The sequence below is a fragment of the Drosophila ananassae genome, chromosome 3L (genome assembly GCF_017639315.1).
Source record: "Drosophila ananassae strain 14024-0371.13 chromosome 3L, ASM1763931v2, whole genome shotgun sequence".
In the NCBI taxonomy this organism is placed as follows: domain Eukaryota; kingdom Metazoa; phylum Arthropoda; class Insecta; order Diptera; family Drosophilidae; genus Drosophila; species Drosophila ananassae.
The window spans coordinates 24,815,574-24,835,612 of record NC_057929.1 but is presented as its reverse complement, the minus strand read 5'-3'; the positions used below and the strand labels follow the sequence as shown (position 1 = coordinate 24,835,612).

The 20,039-nt window shown below is 41.8% G+C and overlaps 1 protein-coding gene across 5 annotated transcripts in view; it reads left to right on the top strand.

Moving 5' to 3' along the window:
* Window positions 1-20,039, top strand: part of LOC26514435 (Down syndrome cell adhesion molecule-like protein Dscam2) — a 1,172,063-nt gene that overhangs the window by 885,994 nt on the left and 266,030 nt on the right. Inside the window, exons 13-14 of one of the 5 annotated variants that reach the window (XM_032455657.2) lie at window positions 2,560-2,713; window positions 3,881-4,028. The exons of 3 other annotated variants lie outside the window; for them this stretch is intronic. In XM_032455657.2, coding sequence (XP_032311548.2) covers window positions 2,560-2,713; window positions 3,881-3,911 — 185 coding nt within the window. In that variant the 3' untranslated portion in view covers window positions 3,912-4,028. Of the gene's footprint in view, window positions 1-2,559; window positions 2,714-3,880; window positions 4,232-20,039 lie in introns of those variants that run through there. One more of the 5 variants, XR_006507242.1, reaches the window with a different exon arrangement.

Below are 20,039 nucleotides of genomic sequence, written 5' to 3'. Positions count from 1 at the left end.
CTCTGGGGGGTGGCTTGTGCTGCTCCCGTCCCTAATGCTTCTTTTTCATATAATGCACGGCCTGCATTAACTCTGGCCAGTGCCCGTCCCATGTCGTTTGATCCTCTCCTGCAAACTTGGAAGATCATTGTTTTGACCGTCTGTTTGCCCTTTCAGTAGGATTTCCCTGCGGCGTGTATGGTGCGGTAAATTGATGCCGTACTTTGAGCTCCTCGAGGAACTTTTTGAAGTTTCTATCGGGGGGCGATAATTCTTTCGCGGATTGCCTTCTGCAGCGTCTCGGTTGTGGCTTTCCGCATTTGAACCATCTCCGTCTACTTCGAGAGTAAATTAGGCCCGCTTCTTCTATTTACTCTGGACATTTCTGTGGGTTGCGGGAAAGTGCATCTGTAACCTTACCTTTCTGGTAGCTTATTACATAGTCGTACTGTAAGACTAATTTCTGATCCTCCGACCTTGACACCCGCCAACTGCTGATCGTCTCCTGATAAACGTCCGACTAGCATTGAGAGGCAGTACCTCGAGATCTCTGCCTTCCTCTCTATGGCTGAGGTCGCTGCGCGATTCCCGCTCGTTGGCAGCACTCTGTGCTCCTTACCCCTGTTGTGCCGCACATCCTGCCGAACAATATTCTGGGGTTCCTGCACCCACTCGCCCAATGGCCCATGCTTTCGCACCTGTTGCATGCCTGCGCTGGGTTTTCTACATGTCCACATTTCTAAATGTCCGGCTGTTGGTGCCTCATTTGGTTTCGTCCCTCTGGCTTTCATCTCTGCATCCATCCTTTTTTAGGGGGCTCTGTTGCTTTGGCGAGTCCTGGTGCGGTTCCTTTTTCTACCACCTCCTGTCTTCCGCCGGCTGTCTGTGATTCCAGCGCTGTTCTGTGTATTGGTACGCCTTGATATTGGTATTGAACGCCTCTTCTTTTAGGGCTAACTCCTCGAACTCCCTCGTTGCTCCTCGGTCCCAGGCCCCTATGTCCTTGTGGATACCACGCCAAGGCCATCTTGTCCTTATTCTGTCCTTATTCTTTTTCAGCGCGTGTGCGATCCATTTCATATTCCATTCCGTTTTGAGCTTCTATTTTTTTTGATAATTCTATTTGGCCAGACTATATCGCTGATTATTCTAAGGCACTTGTTGATGCATAAATGCAGTTTCATCATTTTCCCTTGGGAGGTAATCCACTTCTCAAATCCTTACAACAGGATGAATTTTACGTACGCATTAAAGATACGCAGATTTGTTCTTCTAGTGATCTGATGGTTTTTGCGGTGCAATCTTCCAAATGCAGATCTTGCCTTGCACAGGCTCGCCATGTCTAATACAGGCTATCCTCCACCGTTTGATGTTATCGGCGAACTCAAAATTTTTACCGCTGATGTCTTCAAGGTGGCGGGTGCTTATTTCTCTCATGATTTCGTCGATTAACAGATTAAACGGAAAGGGGACAGCATCCTTGACGCCACTTTTAGTCTGGCACTCCCTTGCATACAAGCGCCCGCCATATCGCTGCGATGGTAAATCACAATGGTAATTCTTCGCCAGTTGTTGCAGTGCAGTTGTTTCATATCTTCAGTAGTTTAAAGATAATTATTTTATTCCAGGCTGCTGGAACTCTGGGAGAGTGGACCTCCCATACATATCTTTATGGTAAGGATGCAATGTCTCGGCCACTAGTTGCGTTTTTATTTGGAGAGTAGCAAGGAGTGCGTCTCCACCCGTCGTCTCCACCCACTTTATTATTTTTGAGTTTCCTGATTGCCTATGGAAAATATCCTGATTTCACCTATCGCGCTGCTCGTAGCGCGACATTAGCTACGCTGTTGAGTGTAGCCAATCTCGTACGTGTTGGAATCGCATATGATTAGCTCCGTATAGTTTGGAAGCCTTTTTAGCAGTACATTCTTGTCGCTTTTTTCAAGCCTTCTTTGTTAACTTGCACAGCGCGCAATGTTCATTTCCGGTTTATTCCAAGCATTGCTGTGGATAGACGCGCCGTGCTGTTGCTGCACCTGCAGAAGTGCTAAATTTGGTTGCTTTTGTGTGTGTTTATGGACATCTTTATGGAGGAATACAGTGCCTTCAATGACCAATATGCTCGTATAAGTCGATCAGTCAACCGCCATTGTTGCTACGTGCGCCGATACCGTTGCCGCCCATGATTAGTTGCAATCCGTTTTTGTTGAGGCTGAGCTCATATTGAAGTGTCCCATGACTATTTTCATGTCACTTTTCTCGACCCTGGTAAGTGATGATGTGAGGCCATTATAGAAGTCGTCTTTGTTTCCTCGCCACCCCATCTCACTGATAGCTGTTATTGCTATCTGAATGGAATCTTTCTCGCTTTCAAGCAAAGCCAATCTGGTAGGTTCCATTAGTGTCTTTACGTTCCATTGTCCAATTTGTGTTCGTTTCGAGATACGTATCGTCGACATCGGGTTAGGGGGACGATTGGTATTTTCTCTTGTACTAATTTCGGCAATCAATATGATTTCGGTTGAACGGTGGAATCAGAAAAATTCGAGATTTATTTTTTATTTCTTTTTTTTCCACCAGGCCTAGGAGTGGAAGCCACGACTTCTTGCTTGGAAGGCAGAAGCACTAACCATTGGTGGGCCATTGGAGAAGCGGCCGCTTTGGGATCTTGTGATTTACCACCTAATATACCACCTAATAGGAAAAGCTGCCGAAAGAAAAAAAAGGCATACGTGTGAGTGGAACCCTCAAAAATTTGACATACGTATAAGTGGAACCCACGACTTCCGGGCTTAGCAGGTTGGAGCGATTGACTTAATTGCCGTGGCGCTGAAATAATTTTAGAGTAGCAGAAAGCTATTGATTAAAACCAGCTTAAAACCCTACTATGCAAAAAATTAAGTCATGTAATTTTTCAACTCACTGGGAGATCATTTTATAGGTTTAATAACTTATTTTTGGTCTTATTTTAAGACCAATTTATGAAATTGGTCTTAACTATTTATTATAAACAAATGAAAAGTAAAAACCGTTTTTTCTAAAAACACCCACACATTTGAACACTTAAGCACATACATAGATAAGGATAAATTCTACTAATACCGGCAGTTTGTACTTATTGATAGTTTTAAGTTGATAGATTTAAAACGGACAGGAGGTGGGCTGTACGTATGCTGTGGGAACCGCGCGAAAAAAACTGAGGGACTAGTTCGCAAAAAAACATATGATGGACAGAGGCATGATAGACAGACTTGCTTTTATCGAGTAAGGAGGGGATCTTGATTAATACTTTATAGGGTCGAAAAAGACTTTTTCGCTGCGTTGCAAACTTTTAACCAAACTTATAACTTTAAAAATGAACATTAACTAGATTATTGAAACTAAAAATGTAATTTGCCCCACTAGGAGCGGTTCGACGGATGCACAGACAAACATTGTACATACGACATACTGTATATAGTATATGTACATTTATTGAGCCTTACATTTAAATTATATTTTTATTTATATTACACTCTGTAAGGTTATAAAAAATATTTTCTGTGTACGATGTTACGTTTTTCACAGGATTGTCATTGAAAAGGATATTAAATTTAATAAATCGTTCGTTTTGATACTTAAAATATATTTTATTGAAAAATTTATTTAGTTGTTTTATTTAGCCTAAATGTGACGTTTACTAGACTTATTATGATACATACCAAAATTTTGTATAAATAATTTTTAAAAGTAGCTTGAAACAATAAATTTACTTAATCTACAAGTATTATGAAAAAAATTATAGTTAGTTTTTCAAATAAGTGGTAAGTATTAAATGCATTCAAACTAGAATTTAAGATTTATTTCTTATTAATTATTTTTAAATAACTTATTCTATTCTTTTTTTTTACTATTTACTCAGTTCCTCCTCGTATATCACCATTTGCTTTTGAAGAAGAAATTACTGAAGGTATGAGGACACAAATAATGTGTTCCAGCAGTCAAGGCGATCAACCATTTAATATAACCTGGTTCAAAAACGGTATACCAATCAAGAAAAGCAAATCTAGTACCATAAATCCGTTAATATCGGCGGATCAAAAGATAAGCAAGAGTGCATCTTCGCCTTCATCGATGACAATAAATCAGTATGCACCATTTTCTAGCATATTATCTATTTATAATGTCTCTTCATGACATAATGGCAATTATACTTGCTCTGTAGCTAACCAAGCTGGTGTTGTAACACATTCCGCTGTCCTTTCAGTTTCCGGTAAATAATTTGTTACCATTTAAATTAAAGCTAACTTGCACCTTTAATATATATTATATTGCCACTAAATTACATCTGCACTTCGTGAAAAATGCACTATACTGTGATTTTATAATGAATTAAATTAATATCTCAATGCACTAACAAAAAGTAATCCACATATATAAAAAAATACGTGATGTTATAAAAAATGTTTTATGATTTGTTTTGACTATTACGTAGATGGTTTATATGATGTAAGCGCAAGGGTTGAAAAAAAGTTGACATACGGCTGAGCAGGTAGCAGCACATTTAAACAAACATCATGCCCACAAATACGTCTCTTTTTTTTTTGTGCAGCTCACTGAGAGAGAAAATAATAGACTCAAAATGCTTTAGGTTTATTTCCAATGTTAAATGTAAAATTGATCGAAAAGTGTATTCAACGACTGTGATAAAATGGTCTTTAGCCATTAGAAACAAAAATTAAATTTTTTATGGGTAACTATTTGGTAAGCAAGATGTTAAAGGCTCCCTTGAGCCCAATCTTGTCCATAAATCCTGCGTATATGGTATTGCCCTTTTTGTGAAGTGATAGAGAAGGGATTTTTTTTTGGGGATCAAGTCCACATGTTTACTGGCACGTTATAATTATTTTATTCAAATGCATAAACCTAAAACTTAATATTTCACACTTTTAGTAAAAGAATAATTTGTTTATTATGATTTTTTTTCCATGTATGTGCATGGCTGCCAAATAAAATACATAGAAAAAAAACAAAACTGTTCACTTACAAATAGAATCCTCGGGAAGTGGTTTGACGAATCATCATTGAAATAGTTTAATATTGTGAATATTTGGCTCCAAGGCCGGGGTAGTGGATAAAAATTCTTCTTTGTAAGCGACTTTACTATTCGGAAATCCATACATAATCTGCCTTCCTTGGCTTCAGCATAACTACAAATGATGGGTCCAGGTTCTCCCCGACTCACCTTCTAACTACGACTCCTTCTCTTAAATGAAGCATCCTATTAATTTCTTCGGAAAGCATCTATGCAATGACACAGGATACCGGAAAATGGCTCTGTTTAATTGGTTTTGCACTTTCAGTATTTATAGTGTATGAAAGTAGTGATATGTTTTTAACCCTTCTGTACCGAACGAAGGGAACTTTACAATCACACTCTTAGGGTTTAACGGATACCTCTGCTATAATTAATTTTTGGTACAATTTCTTCAAGAAGTCTATACCCAAGTAAAGGTCTTGTTACCGTGATGAAATAATATAAAATTCAATTTCTTGTGGGGATGTTCCACCGAACTTTTACATTCCCGTGCCCGAGCCCAGAAAAATTATAATAGCTTTCCTTAATAATGACTTTTTGATGTTCGTTTATTCACTATATATTTTCTTTAAACTAATGAAAAATAACAAAAGCGTTGCTAGCTGCGGATGAGGCTGTCGATGTCGTGAGGCGCCTAGAGAGGGCCTCCAGTGATATCGATACTCTCATAAGATATCGAGTTCGATTGTGCTATGGTAAGCACTTAGGGTTGCCACAACTTCTTTATTCGCAACACTTCATTGTTTACACTGTTCTGATCAAATTATATTGTGTATTTATCCTTCTCCATATAGTCGTTGTTCCTCGTTGGAGATTGTCCTCCCGTCGCTCACCAGTCGCCGTTCCGTGTTGATCGCCAAGAGCTTCACTACATTACCTCCACAGGCATACGTTAGGGAGAATGGTCAACCGGTTTGACTTATGGTTCCCTACGTTCGGATTAGCGCGCTCGTGGTTCTTGCGTGGCTGTCCTTCTGCTTCCGGTGCTGCCGCGACGGCGCGGGGCTTCTCCTGTTTTTGTTGTCACCGCCGCTCGCTATCCACGTGTGCTCTACTTTTACGCTGTGGCCGGCTTCTATCCGGGGTGGTCGCCAAGACACACACCCCGCAGACAAATGCCAGAGACTTGGCGCCGCGTCCCGTTCATACAGAGGAATCGATGTAATTACGCTCCAGCGAGTCGGAAACAAAATCCCGTGAATCCTCCTCGACTCTGCGCCAGCTATTAATCCAATTTTGCAGAATCATTCCAGACTCCCGGTGGCAAGCCTTCTCTTTTTCTTCGCAGAAGATTGATAAACGAATTCGCTCGGTTATTTTGTTTATTCTATCTAATTTTTCCTAACATCCCTGTAATCTTCCATCTATCTTATACGTTTGTTTCTTCTTGATTTTTTCCTTGGCTTTTCCTTGAATGGTTGGGATAATTGGACACGATAATTTGAGCACTGATCGCCTGGCTTGTGTGTGCTTTTTGAAGCGTTTTTTAAATATCTGCAACACGATACCCGGTACATATTCCGTATCTGATTAGCGTACAAACTAATATTGTATTTTGTATTTCAGGAATTTAATTTCGACAAACAATTTCTATAAGAGTTTAATCTGATAAAGGCCTATATAAATATATAACGATCCTTTCTCCCGTTGATTTCGATCTACATCTGTTCTGAAGTTCCTGAATTGATTTCTTATAGTCAAACTAAAATAGGTGTTGAGGTATCGCCAAAAGAAATGTGCAGCTTTGCCTTCAAAAAAAGTATTTAAATTACTGCACAACAAAGAAAAAATTAACGCAGCTTCTACCCTAAAAATAAAACTATTCAACCCAAGTATCGCCAGCTCCAGAAGCCAGAGTTTTCAGTTACTTATAATGTGGCCTTTTTTGTCGGGCCTTTCCGTCAAATGGGACACGTTTGATCTATAAGATTTGTCGAGCTGCTGGTAGAAGTCCGGTTTCCTCAGCGTGGTTGGGAATATCTAACAGCTGTTCCAAGGGAGCATTGCGCTTATCCTCGTTGATTGTGAAAAATTTCAATCCTGCCCTCGCCCTAAATGAGCTTCAATGTTTGTCTGAATTAGACTTTCTATCCTGTATGTAAGCTGCGGAACAGCTCGATTTGAATTGCTCTAACAGCGATCGTAACCTCTGCAATTGTAATACTAATTTCGGCTTGTGGACGATCTTCAGAAATATTTGCCAAATTTGCATGACAGTTCGGACGCGAGAGCGACATATGCAAAGCTTGTTGCTAAGTTTTTACAAACAAATTTGTTGGCTGAAAAATTTTCTGAGCAATACACTCTTATTTTTTGCAAACTGGACAATTCATTATCACCATAAACTGGGTCTTACTGCATGGCCCATGAAATACACGACCACACTTGACCTATACAATCAAACTGCGACAAATTCCTTTTATTTAGGGCTCCTATCTAATCCCAATTGACTAACGCGATCTGGATAATGGTTGATTATTGTTCTTCGCGCGGTTTCCGTTGTATACGTACGCCTACCTCCCGCCCAAACGACCGAGAGACTTTGCCGCACAACGGGGATAGTAAACATAGTACTATCACGAGAAAGAATACTGCAAATTTAAGCGTTAAGAATAAAAGGCTTTAGGTTATACGTAGAGCATACTGATAAGATATGGTAGAGACCATTGTAGTCCGAACGTAAAATTTAAGCGTGTTAGTAAATGCTGGCTGTCTATATTACCATAAATAAGATTATATAGAAACATGACACTCAGCATCATTCTAGGGTTTGTTAATGATGGTAAGTTGATAATTAAAAGTCTACTATGATAAGAGGGGAGGTGAAGATTTGCACCCCAATTAAGTCCCCTAAGGACGAAAGTCAGGAAGTTTTGTTGTACAGATTCCATGTGATCTTGGTGTATTGAGGACTCCAGACACACGATCCATACTCAAGAATCGGACCAATGATGTATATAAAGTTTTAGGTATGTACGGGTCATTATATTCTTTTGACCATCTTTTAACAAAACCAAGCACACCTATAACTTTATTAACCATGGTAGATATATGGTCGGTAAATTTAAGTTTCAAATCTAACTTTGGTTGGGATTGGATTGGCTTTGAAAAGAATTTTCCTCCTGGTGGTGTTAAAAAATGTTCCTTGTTTTCTTTGCTTCTAATTTTAACTCAGAAGATCTAGTTTTAACTTATATGATCTAGTTTTAACTAAACAGGTAGAGGAGAGGAGATAAGCTCAGTCAACTTGGTATCCAAAAATTAATTGCGCGGCATTTAACTCCAGAGTGTTTTTTGGTGACATTTTGTATTTATTCTCAGCTCTTTTCTTGAATACAGTCTTTATGAACAATATAAGGTAATACCTTAGGAAGTTACTTTGTACAATATCTGTTCTTTCCTTTATATTAAAAACTGGCACATTTACTTCTTTTGTGGTTATTCGTCCGAAGAGCGTTATGCGGCCACTACGTCGAACTTGAACTCGCGGGCGTAACGGTAGGTCCCGGAGAGTAGTCAAAGAACGAATAAAAGTCTGACTAAATTTTTCTGGATTCTGCAAGGTGCTGCTCGGGTTGACCAGGCGCTTGCTGTGATCAGGCTGGAGTTGATGTGAGATACTTGAAGTCCTGGGTTAGTCCTCGTCAAGTACAGATGGTAAGGGTGTTGGGACTTGTGCATCAAATATCATAATTATTTCTATTTAAGTCTCTCAGTGTAACTAGCCGCAGCGGTCCACTAATTGCCCGTTATCAGCCGTTATATTGAAATTGAACTGTGGAGTCTTTATTAATTCGGTCGCTATCAAAACGCTGATAGCTCAACAAAGGGGTTTCGGCTGATTCCGTATCGGCCAGTCCTACTTGTCGTCCGTTTCACGGGAGCCACAGACAGTTTTAAGAGGGTCCTACTTGTGGTCCGTTTCACGGGAGCAACACTCGAAGTAGCTTAGAGAACGGGGGTCCTTCTTGTGGTCCGTTTCACTTGAGCAACACTCAAAGTAGGTTGGGTAACGCGGGCTTTACTTGTGGCCCGTTTTACGGGAGCAACACTTGAAGGAGATTAGATAACGAAGCTCTACTTGTGGTCCGTTTACACTGGAGGCACTCGAAGTAGATAGTTTTAAGAGAGTCCTACTTGTGGTCCGTTTCACGGGAGCAACACTCGAAGTAGATTAGATAACGAAGCACTACTTGTGGTCCGTTTACACAGGATCCACTCGAAGTAGGTTCAATGACTAAAGTTCTTCTTGTGGTCCGTTTACACTGGAGCCAGTAGAAGTAGATAGTTTTAAGAGAGTCCTACTTGTGTTCCTTTTTACATAGGAGCAACACTTGAAGTAGGTTAATTTTAAGTGCCGTAATCTAACACTGAGTAACGAGACGATTCCCTCTGATTTCGCAACTATCTTTATTTCAGAAGAACAATTCCTATATAAGATACATAAACTTATACATAAACTAAGTTTAGGGAAGGTCAACATAGGGTTGGCCACCATTCTACCCCCCCCCCCCCCCCCCATGAAGGTACTCAATAAAAGAGAGGCTGGTGTTTTCTTCTATGCACCACTCTTAGTATCACAGTTGATCGTGTCGTTGTTCTTCTTTGAAGTTATCAGTCCTTAGTGTGGTCGTCCCAAATTATCGGAACTCCAGCTTACTGGAGTTTATGGATGAATATTGTCGTAACCTCCGGTTACGTCGCTCCAATGTCTACTTTTGGTACTGTGGTTTCATCCTCCCTCGCAATGGTACCCCTGCCTCTATTGGGATGGAGGACGAGATGATTATCGTCCAGTTCCAACCGTTTGGCCGTGTTGCACGACGGTGTCTTAGTCGTCGCTCGTCTTGGGATAGTGACGTAAACATTTTTACTGATAGTAGTGCCACTGGTGATGATGCCTCTTAGTACTACATTAACCTAATAAAACCTTGTTGTGAACTATGTGTGTTTTATTCTTGCTTGCCTTTACTGGGGAGACCCTGGATCATATACTTCGAATCTCTTGTCATGTCCATCCCTTGTCAGCGCGGCTAAGGTTCGTTGTTCGATCAGTTGGAATTCATCTCTTTGGGTGGTTATAGTCCTCTGGTGATGGGTTGCTGGGGTGTCCTTCCTGGCACACCGTGAGTACACTGCCCATGCGGCTAAGAGGATCGCAACTCCTAGCATTATTACCCCGGAGTATTGCTAAGCCATATTCCAGTCTGCCTCGCTGTCAACAATTTTCTGCGCCTGGTCCATGTTTTTAATCCCTCAACCTCTGCATGCAGTCGATCTAGCTGGTCCAGTGTTGACTCCAAATGCTTTTCTGTTGTCTTAATTTTTCTCAGTGAAGGCCACTCATGTACATAGTTCCCTGAAATCTTTACTGTTCCTGATGAGTTGAATTGCGCTCGACCCAATAACGTGATTGTGGGGCTTTGGTTCACAAAATTTTGCCTGATTGTCAGTTTGCCTACGCCTTCGATGATGATTGGATCTTTCCGGCTCCGCTGATCGGCCGAGCATACATATATCATTGTTATTGACTTCGTGGTCCCAAAGATCCAAGCATTCTGTTCTGTCAATTGAACCCAATAACTGACCCCGATGTCTTGATAGTACCGCCATTTTACACTGTAATTGGTGGGCGTCCGGGCCAAAGGTCTTCTGGTACTAACGGAAACATACCTTGTTTCCGTTAGTCACGCTGATACACTGAAGTAAGTTTTCTTGACGTGGTGTTTTCGGTGGTCATATATCGCCGGATATCTTGTTTCCGTTTTTGTTATTACCAGGCCTTCTCTAGTTGCTTGTAGATTGGCTCCATCCGATATACATTGAATTCGTCTTCTTCGACCAAGGGAATGCTCGTGTGGAACATCAACAAGTTCTCGGTTTCTTGTACCCGAGTGGGCGCCAGTCGATACAAGTCTCGAGCTATCTCATCTGTGATGGGTAGTCGTCAAGTATCGCCAGCTCCAGAAGCCAGAGTTTTCAGTTACTTATAATGTGGCCTTTTTTGTCGGGCCTTTCCGTCAAATGGGACACGTTTGATCTATAAGATTTGTCTAGCTGCTGGTAGAAGTCCGGTTTCCTCAGCGTGGTTGGGAATATCTAACAGCTGTTCCAAGGGAGCATTGCGCTCATCCTCGTTGATTGTGAAAAATTTCAATCCTGCCCTCGCCCTAAATGAGCTTCAATGTTTGTCTGAATTAGACTTTCTATCCTGTATGTAATCTGCGGAACAGCTCGATTTGTATTGCTCTAACAGCGATCGTAACCTCTGCAATTGTAATACTAATTTCGGCTTGTGGACGATCTTCAGAAATATTTGCTAAATTTGCATGACAGTTCGGACGCGAGAGCGACATATGCAAAGCTTGTTGCAAAGTTTTTACAAACAAATTTGTTGGCTGAAAAATTTTCTGAGCAATACACTCTTATTTTTTGCAAACTGGACAATTCATTATCACCATAAACTGGGTCTTACTGCAGGGCCCATGAAATATACGACCACACTTGACCTCGTAGTGAATTTCCCATATGATATAATCAAACTGCGACAAATTCCAAATAAATATATGGTCGGTAAATTTAAGTTTCAAATCTAACTTTGGTTGGGATTGGATTGGCTTTGAAGAGAATTTTCCTCCTGGTGGTGTTAAAAAATGTTCCTTGTTTTCTTTGCTTCTAATTTTAACTCAGAAGATCTAGTTTTAACTTATATGATCTAGTTTTAACTAAACAGGTAGAGGAGAGGAGATAAGCTCAGTCAACTTGGTATCCAAAAATTAATTGCGCGGCATTTAACTCCAGAGTGTTTTTTGGTGACATTTTGTATTTATTCTCAGCGATTTTCTCCAATACAGTCTTTATGAACAATATAAGGTAATACCTTAGGAAGTTACTTTGTACAATATCTGTTCTTTCCTTTATATTAAAAACTGGCACATTTACTTCTTTTGTGGTTATTCGTCCGAAGAGCGTTATGCGGCCACTACGTCGAACTTGAACTTGCGGGCGTAACGGTAGGTCCCGGAGAGTAGTCAAAGAACGAATAAAAGTCTGACTAAATTTTTCTGGATTCTGCAAGGGGCTGCTCGGGTTGACCAGGCGCTTGCTGTGATCAGGCTGGAGTTGATGTGAGATACTTGAAGTCCTGGGTTAGTCCTCGTCAAGTACAGATGGTAAGGGTGTTGGGACTTGTGCATCAAATATCATAATTATTTCTATTTAAGTCTCTCAGTGTAACTAGCCGCAGCGGTCCACTAATTGCCCGTTATCAGCCGTTATATTGAAATTGAATTGTGGAGTCTTTATTAATTCGGTCGCTATCAAAACGCTGATAGCTCAACAAAGGGGTTTCGGCTGATTCCGTATCGGCCAGTCCTACTTGTCGTCCGTTTCACGGGAGCCACAGACAGTTTTAAGAGGGTCCTACTTGTGGTCCGTTTCACGGGAGCAACACTCGAAGTAGCTTAGAGAACGGGGGTCCTTCTTGTGGTCCGTTTCACTTGAGCAACACTCAAAGTAGGTTGGGTAACGCGGGCTTTACTTGTGGCCCGTTTTACGGGAGCAACACTTGAAGGAGATTAGATAACGAAGCTCTACTTGTGGTCCGTTTACACTGGAGGCACTCGAAGTAGATAGTTTTAAGAGAGTCCTACTTGTGGTCCGTTTCACGGGAGCAACACTCGAAGTAGATTAGATAACGAAGCACTACTTGTGGTCCGTTTACACAGGATCCACTCGAAGTAGGTTCAATGACTAAAGTTCTTCTTGTGGTCCGTTTACACTGGAGCCAGTAGAAGTAGATAGTTTTAAGAGAGTCCTACTTGTGTTCCTTTTTACATAGGAGCAACACTTGAAGTAGGTTAATTTTAAGTGCCGTAATCTAACACTGAGTAACGAGACGATTCCCTCTGATTTCGCAACTATCTTTATGTCAGAAGAACAATTCCTATATAAGATACATAAACTTATACATAAACTAAGTTTAGGGAAGGTCAACATAGGGTTGGCCACCATTCTACCCCCCCCCCCCCCCCATGAAGGTACTCAATAAAAGAGAGGCTGGTGTTTTCTTCTATGCACCACTCTTAGTATCACAGTTGATCGTGTCGTTGTTCTTCTTTGAAGTTATCAGTCCTTAGTGTGGTCGTCCCAAATTATCGGAACTCCAGCTTACTGGAGTTTATGGATGAATATTGTCGTAACCTCCGGTTACGTCGCTCCAATGTCTACTTTTGGTACTGTGGTTTCATCCTCCCTCGCAATGGTACCCCTGCCTCTATTGGGATGGAGGACGAGATGATTATCGTCCAGTTCCAACCGTTTGGCCGTGTTGCACGACGGTGTCTTAGTCGTCGCTCGTCTTGGGATAGTGACGTAAACATTTTTACTGATAGTAGTGCCACTGGTGATGATGCCTCTTAGTACTACATTAACCTAATAAAACCTTGTTGTGAACTATGTGTGTTTTATTCTTGCTTGCCTTTACTGGGGAGACCCTGGATCATATACTTCGAATCTCTTGTCATGTCCATCCCTTGTCAGCGCGGCTAAGGTTCGTTGTTCGATCAGTTGGAATTCATCTCTTTGGGTGGTTATAGTCCTCTGGTGATGGGTTGCTGGGGTGTCCTTCCTGGCACACCGTGAGTACACTGCCCATGCGGCTAAGAGGATCGCAACTCCTAGCATTATTACCCCGGAGTATTGCTAAGCCATATTCCAGTCTGCCTCGCTGTCAACAATTTTCTGCGCCTGGTCCATGTTTTTAATCCCTCAACCTCTGCATGCAGTCGATCTAGCTGGTCCAGTGTTGACTCCAAATGCTTTTCTGTTGTCTTAATTTTTCTCAGTGAAGGCCACTCATGTACATAGTTCCCTGAAATCTTTACTGTTCCTGATGAGTTGAATTGCGCTCGACCCAATAACGTGATTGTGGGGCTTTGGTTCACAAAATTTTGCCTGATTGTCAGTTTGCCTACGCCTTCGATGATGATTGGATCTTTCCGGCTCCGCTGATCGGCCGAGCATACATATATCATTGTTATTGACTTCGTGGTCCCAAAGATCCAAGCATTCTGTTCTGTCAATTGAACCCAATAACTGACCCCGATGTCTTGATAGTACCGCCATTTTACACTGTAATTGGTGGGCGTCCGGGCCAAAGGTCTTCTGGTACTAACAGAAACATACCTTGTTTCCGTTAGTCACGCTGATACACTGAAGTAAGTTTTCTTGACGTGGTGTTTTCGGTGGTCATATATCGCCGGATATCTTGTTTCCGTTTTTGTTATTACCAGGCCTTCTCTAGTTGCTTGTAGATTGGCTCCATCCGATATACAGTGAATTCGTCTTCTTCGACCAAGGGAATGCTCGTGTGGAACATCAACAAGTTCTCGGTTTCTTGTACCCGAGTGGGCGCCAGTCGATACAAGTCTCGAGCTATCTCATCTGTGATGGGTAGTCGTCTAGTAGTGCTACGATTAACACATTTAAAACAGCATCTCGGACTCGACGAATGTGGCTTGCTACGAGGACCAACTCTGAGACTGCGTGTGGAAGATACCGACTTGACACGTAGTTTCCAACTTTGATTCTGGACAGTCTAGCTTCTAATACCTGCATCCTCTTCTGAGTTTCGATTGTTGACCTTCTCATAATGTTGATGGTGGTATCCAGGATTGATGTTTGGTTCTCCACTATTTTATGAGTTATGCCTTCTTGGGCTCTTATTTTATCAATGATTCCCTCGATCCGTTTGGCATATTGACCATACTCCGAAGAGGCCATTTCCAACGATGTTCAGTGCTCCACGCTTTTATCATTGATGATACATGCGGAAATCCAGGATGCCGATCAGTTACGGTATCCTAGATTTCCGCCAGCATCTGTTCCAAGGTGTGGATGATCGTGAGGCAAGCTTCGTATGCTGTTGGGCACCATTGTTTTATAGATCGTATACCCTGCTTGACTGTCTCGATTTCTCGTGCCAACTGACTGAGGTCAAAGAATCTGATGAGCGTCCACTCGGAGGATATCCAATCGGTGATTTCTATGATGGTCCCGGTCACGTTGCTGATCGGAGTGATGAAAACAGGGTTAAAGGCGTCCCTTTTTCGGTTAGTGGGGATATAGGCAGTGACAGTCTGGGTATCACCCAGACAAGTATCATTGTTAGGGCAAGCATTTTCTTTATTTTTATTTTTTTATTGATTGTTTCCCTCGTTGCTATTGTTGATTGGTAGCACCGCAAGTCGGTGGATGGCCGTGCTATATTACCGGAGGTTGTTCGTATTTCTACAACTCGGTTTTCGCCGTCCTTTAAAGAATGGACTGCTATGATGCGTCTGAGCGGCCAATTCAACCAAGCGATGTTGTCTTCCTTTATTATAATGCGATCACCCATCTTTACCGTCTTACAACTTCTTACAACTTGTGCACTTTGACCGATTCTGTAATTCATGCAGGTACTCGTGGGTCCACCGCTTCCAAAATTCTTTTGGACTCCTTGGTTTGTGAATATCGGATGATGCCCCAAATCTGAAAATGTTTTGGCGTTAATGCCGTGAGATCTCTTGGGCTGGAAGAGACAGATGTCAAAGGGCGAGAATTTACTATGGATTCAATCTCGATCACTATGGTTTCAAGTTCTTCATGGGTTAGTGTGGCGGTATATATCGTTCGTTTCAATATTTTGCTGATTTTACTGCAGCTTCCCACAGGTCTCCGAAATGGGGTGCCTGAGGTGGTATAAATTTGAATTCTATGCTCAGATTCGCGCAGGTCTTGTCGGCGAATATTGCTTCCTTTATTTCTTATTGTAGGCTCCAACAAAATTGGTCGCGTTGTCACTATAGATTTTAGATGGCAGCCCTCGTCGTCCGAAAAATCTCTTTAATGCTACCAGCAAGGCTTGGGTAGTCAAATCTGTTACTACCTCAAGGTGTACTGCCTTGGTTGAATAACAACAAAACACTACTAGATACACTTAATGTGGTCGTTTTCCTCGCATTTTATAGTGAGTCCAAAATGGCCCGCATTAAACTACTCCGCAATTTTTGAATGGTCTATGTTGTTGAACTCGATCCGCCGGTAGTGGACTCATTAATTGATTCAAAAATTTAGGCCGAACTTGGCAACATCTGATACAACGCCTGACTGTGCCAATTGCTGATGTTTCCATTGAAATAAAAGTATTGTTAATGGGTGTTTCGGAGCTAATAACATTGGATGTGTGGCATCATACGATAATGCGGCGTTTTGTAGACGTCCCCCTACTCGAATTATTCCGTCCGTGTCTATGAACGGATCTAGTGCTCGTAATGGATCATTTGGCTCGGCATTTTTCGTCTTCTTGAGTTGCAAAATGGGTGGTAGGAATTGCTCGGAATGTATTTCCCGAATTACCACTCCTAACGTCTCATTCAATTCTATTGGTAACAATGGTCCAGTCCTTTTCTTTTCTGGCTTGCGGCAATTAAAAATAAATGGCCGCATTTGTGGTGGTTGGTTTTTTTCATTCACTCTTCTGATTTAATGGCTGACTCTTCTGATTTAGTTTGCAGACCGTCTCCTTCTTTCTTTCTTGATCTTGGTTTGCATTGTTTGTTCCCGCTGATTTAAAACTTAGCCTGGAATCTGGATCTGGCACCAAAAACGGTGGACCAGTGTACCAAAGATTTGAGTCTCGTAACTGTGCTGCAGTGCACCCTCTAGAGAGGATGTTTGCAGGATTATCCGTTGATGCCACATGTCTCCACCACTCTGGGTCTGTCAGTTCTTGAATCTTGGCGTCCCTGTTCACTACAAACGTTTGGAACGAGGATGCAGTGGCGTTAATCCATTATAATGCAATCTCAGAGGCGGACCATAAATATATTGCTTCTTGTATTATGTTGAGATCGGTTTTTACTCTTTTTGCGACCTGCATTGCGAGCTGCTAATACCGCTGCACAGAGCTCTAAGCTTGGTAAGGTCTGTTTTAGTAGGGGGCTACCCGTGCTTTTAAACATAACAATCGTGTGACAATAATGCCTGTCTTATTACTTGCTCGTAAATATGCCACTGCCCCATATGCTGCTTCTGATGCATCTGCAAACACATGTTGTTGAATGCCTCCGGATGTATCTGCCAGGAGTGCACAGCTTGGAATTCTTATTGTGGTCAGGATCTGAACGTCATGTCTGAATTCTTGCCATTGATGGGTGAGTTCTGAGCCCAGTTCCGTGGCCCAGTCGATCTTCAACTCCCATAATTGTTGCATTCCTATCTTTGCCGTTGTTTGAACTGGACCATACAACCCTAGAAGATCAAACATTTTCGCAAGTTCTGAACACATTATCCTCTTAGTGATGATTCATGTGCCTTCTGTCGCCAATCTCCGGGTGGATCCCAAATAATTCCGACCGCCTTGACGGTTTGTTCGGTATAGTTACAGAAGTCGATATTAATTTTTTGCCACACTACATACGCCACTACTTGTATTTTAAAATCAGTAGTTAATGAAAACATATTTAATACTGCTCGGGATTTTGCTCGTTTTGTGCATCCTATGCCCTTGATGGTAATGTCGGTTGGTGCTGATTAAACTCCGACTTTATTTGCCAGTTCCTGAAAAACTAAATTCACTTGTGATCCAGAATCGAATACTGCTCGGCATTTGTGTCGTGCTTCGGTAGGACCTTGGACTTTCACTGGGGCGGTCGCGAGTAATACATATGGTGTTGTAAGCCGTGGATGCGCTTGTTCGCGTAAAATGTATAATGCAGCATTGTGTGCTTTTACAAAAATGACATGAGAACCTAGATTTGCATGTATTGATTGGCCGTTGTCTTTTGTAGCGTAACTTGTCTGGTTGCTTGCCGCTCTAGGTGTTCAAGCATTTGTTTTAATTATTGTCGACTGGTTGGGTTTGTGATGGCGAGTTCTACATATGATAGCGTATGGGAATCTAATTTCTTTTCAATGTTCGTACATTCAGTGCGTGAAGGGCGGTGATTGTTCTATGCACAGCATCATTTAAATTACATAGCTGATCTGCTGATCCATTTGTTTTGGGATGCGCAAACAAGGTTGCAAGTATCGATTTGATGAGGATTCTTTCATTCTGATACCGTGACTTTAGTCGCTGCCAGGTATCTTGATTACTGGCATGTCCTCCAAATGTTGTGGAAAATAAATTCTTGCCCTCTCCAACCACATGGTTCTCCAAATGTCGGAATTTTACCGCATCGCTATACTCTTGATTGTGGACCAATTTCGTTGTCACAGAATCGGGGCCACTTTAGATAATCTCCGTCAAATTTTGGAGTGTCGACTGGTGGTATTACAAATGGGAATGCGATCGCGGGTTTTTTTGTGGATACTGAAGTCGATTGTGATTCTTCGTTCAGAAACGAAAAGTATTCTGCTCGTACAACCTGAAATCTGTCATCGGTATGTCCATCATTTTTTAAGGTTGGTTCCAGGTCAATGAGATCAGACTATCCCGTGACGATTTCCCTCCATAGCTCCTTCATGTGTTGTCTGATGTGTGTGGAAAATTCCCGTCCTTCGGTGCGGTTGCACAGAAAGTCATCCATATCGTCTAACCGTCTTCCTTTAAATGATGTTAATCGAGGGTCTTCTCCTTCGTTTCCCTGTGATTGGCCTTTGGCTCGAAATTTTCTCCTTTATTATGCATTATGCGGCCACTACGTCGAACTTGAACTCGTGGGAATAACGGTAGGTCCTGAAGTCGTAGTCAAAGAACGTGTAAAAGTCTGACTAAATTTACTTGGATTCTGCCCCTTGCAGAGCAGTCCCTACTGCTTAGGTTGACCAGGCGCTTGCTGTGATCAGGCTGGAGTTTATGTGGAATTCTTGAAGTCCTGGGCTGGTTTTCCTCAAGTACAGATGGTACGGGGTTTCAGCTTATTCCGTATCGGCCGGTCCTACTTCACGGGAGCAATACTCGAAGTAGTGTGGGTAACGAGGGTCCTACTTGTGGTCCGTTTCTTGTGGTTCGTTTCAAGGGAGCAACACTGGAAGAAGGTTGGGTAACGGGGGATCTAATTGGGGTCCGTTTCATGGGAGCAACACTCGAAGTAGATTAGATAACGAAGCTCTACTTGTGGTCCGTTTAAACAGGAGCCACTCGAAGTAGGTTTAATGACGAACGTTCTAGTTGTGGTTCGCTTACACTTGCGCCACTCGAAGTAGATAGTTTTAAGAGAGTCCTACTTGTGGTCCGTTTTACACAGGAGAAACACTTAGTTGATTAGAAGTAAGTTAGTTTTAAGTGCCGTAATCCAACATTGGGATGTTTGACATGTTTGAATGTCATGTGACATACCGTGAGATAGAAGAATCCTTGGGCATTTTTTCCACCAGCATATTTGTTCTCGTTGGATCCAGTAAATTGGTTCTCGTTGGATCCCCCACAATTTGACAATCATTAAAAAAAATTCTCGTGTGTGTGGTGCAAAAAAAATTTGTAAAAATACAATCGCAGTGTTTCAAAAGACGTTTATTAGATCATCACAGGTGACAAATCATGGATCTATGCTTATGAGCACGAGACAAAACAGCAATAGACCGTGTGGGTCTTCGAAGACGAGCCAAATCCAATGAAAGTTGTTCGTGGAAAAAGTACTTCGAAGCAAATGGTGGCCTGTTTCATGTGGCGACTGTTCCGCTTGAGCAACGTAGGACGGTCAATTCTGAGTGGTACACCACAAGTTGTTTGCCTGAAATTGCCTTTTCGACGCCAGAAGATGCTGTTGATGCGTTCAAAAACTAAGTTTTGGAGGTGTCTTAATCGGAGTGGACAAAGTGCTTCGACAATTGATTTGAGCGCATGCAAAAGTGTATAAGTCTTTTTGGAGAATATCATCATAAATATACGCATTTTTATTATAAGGCCAGACATATATAGCATATATAGCAACCCTCGTATTAGATTCACTTATTTAAAAATGAAAAACAGTCTCAGCACATGTTTTTTTGTAAG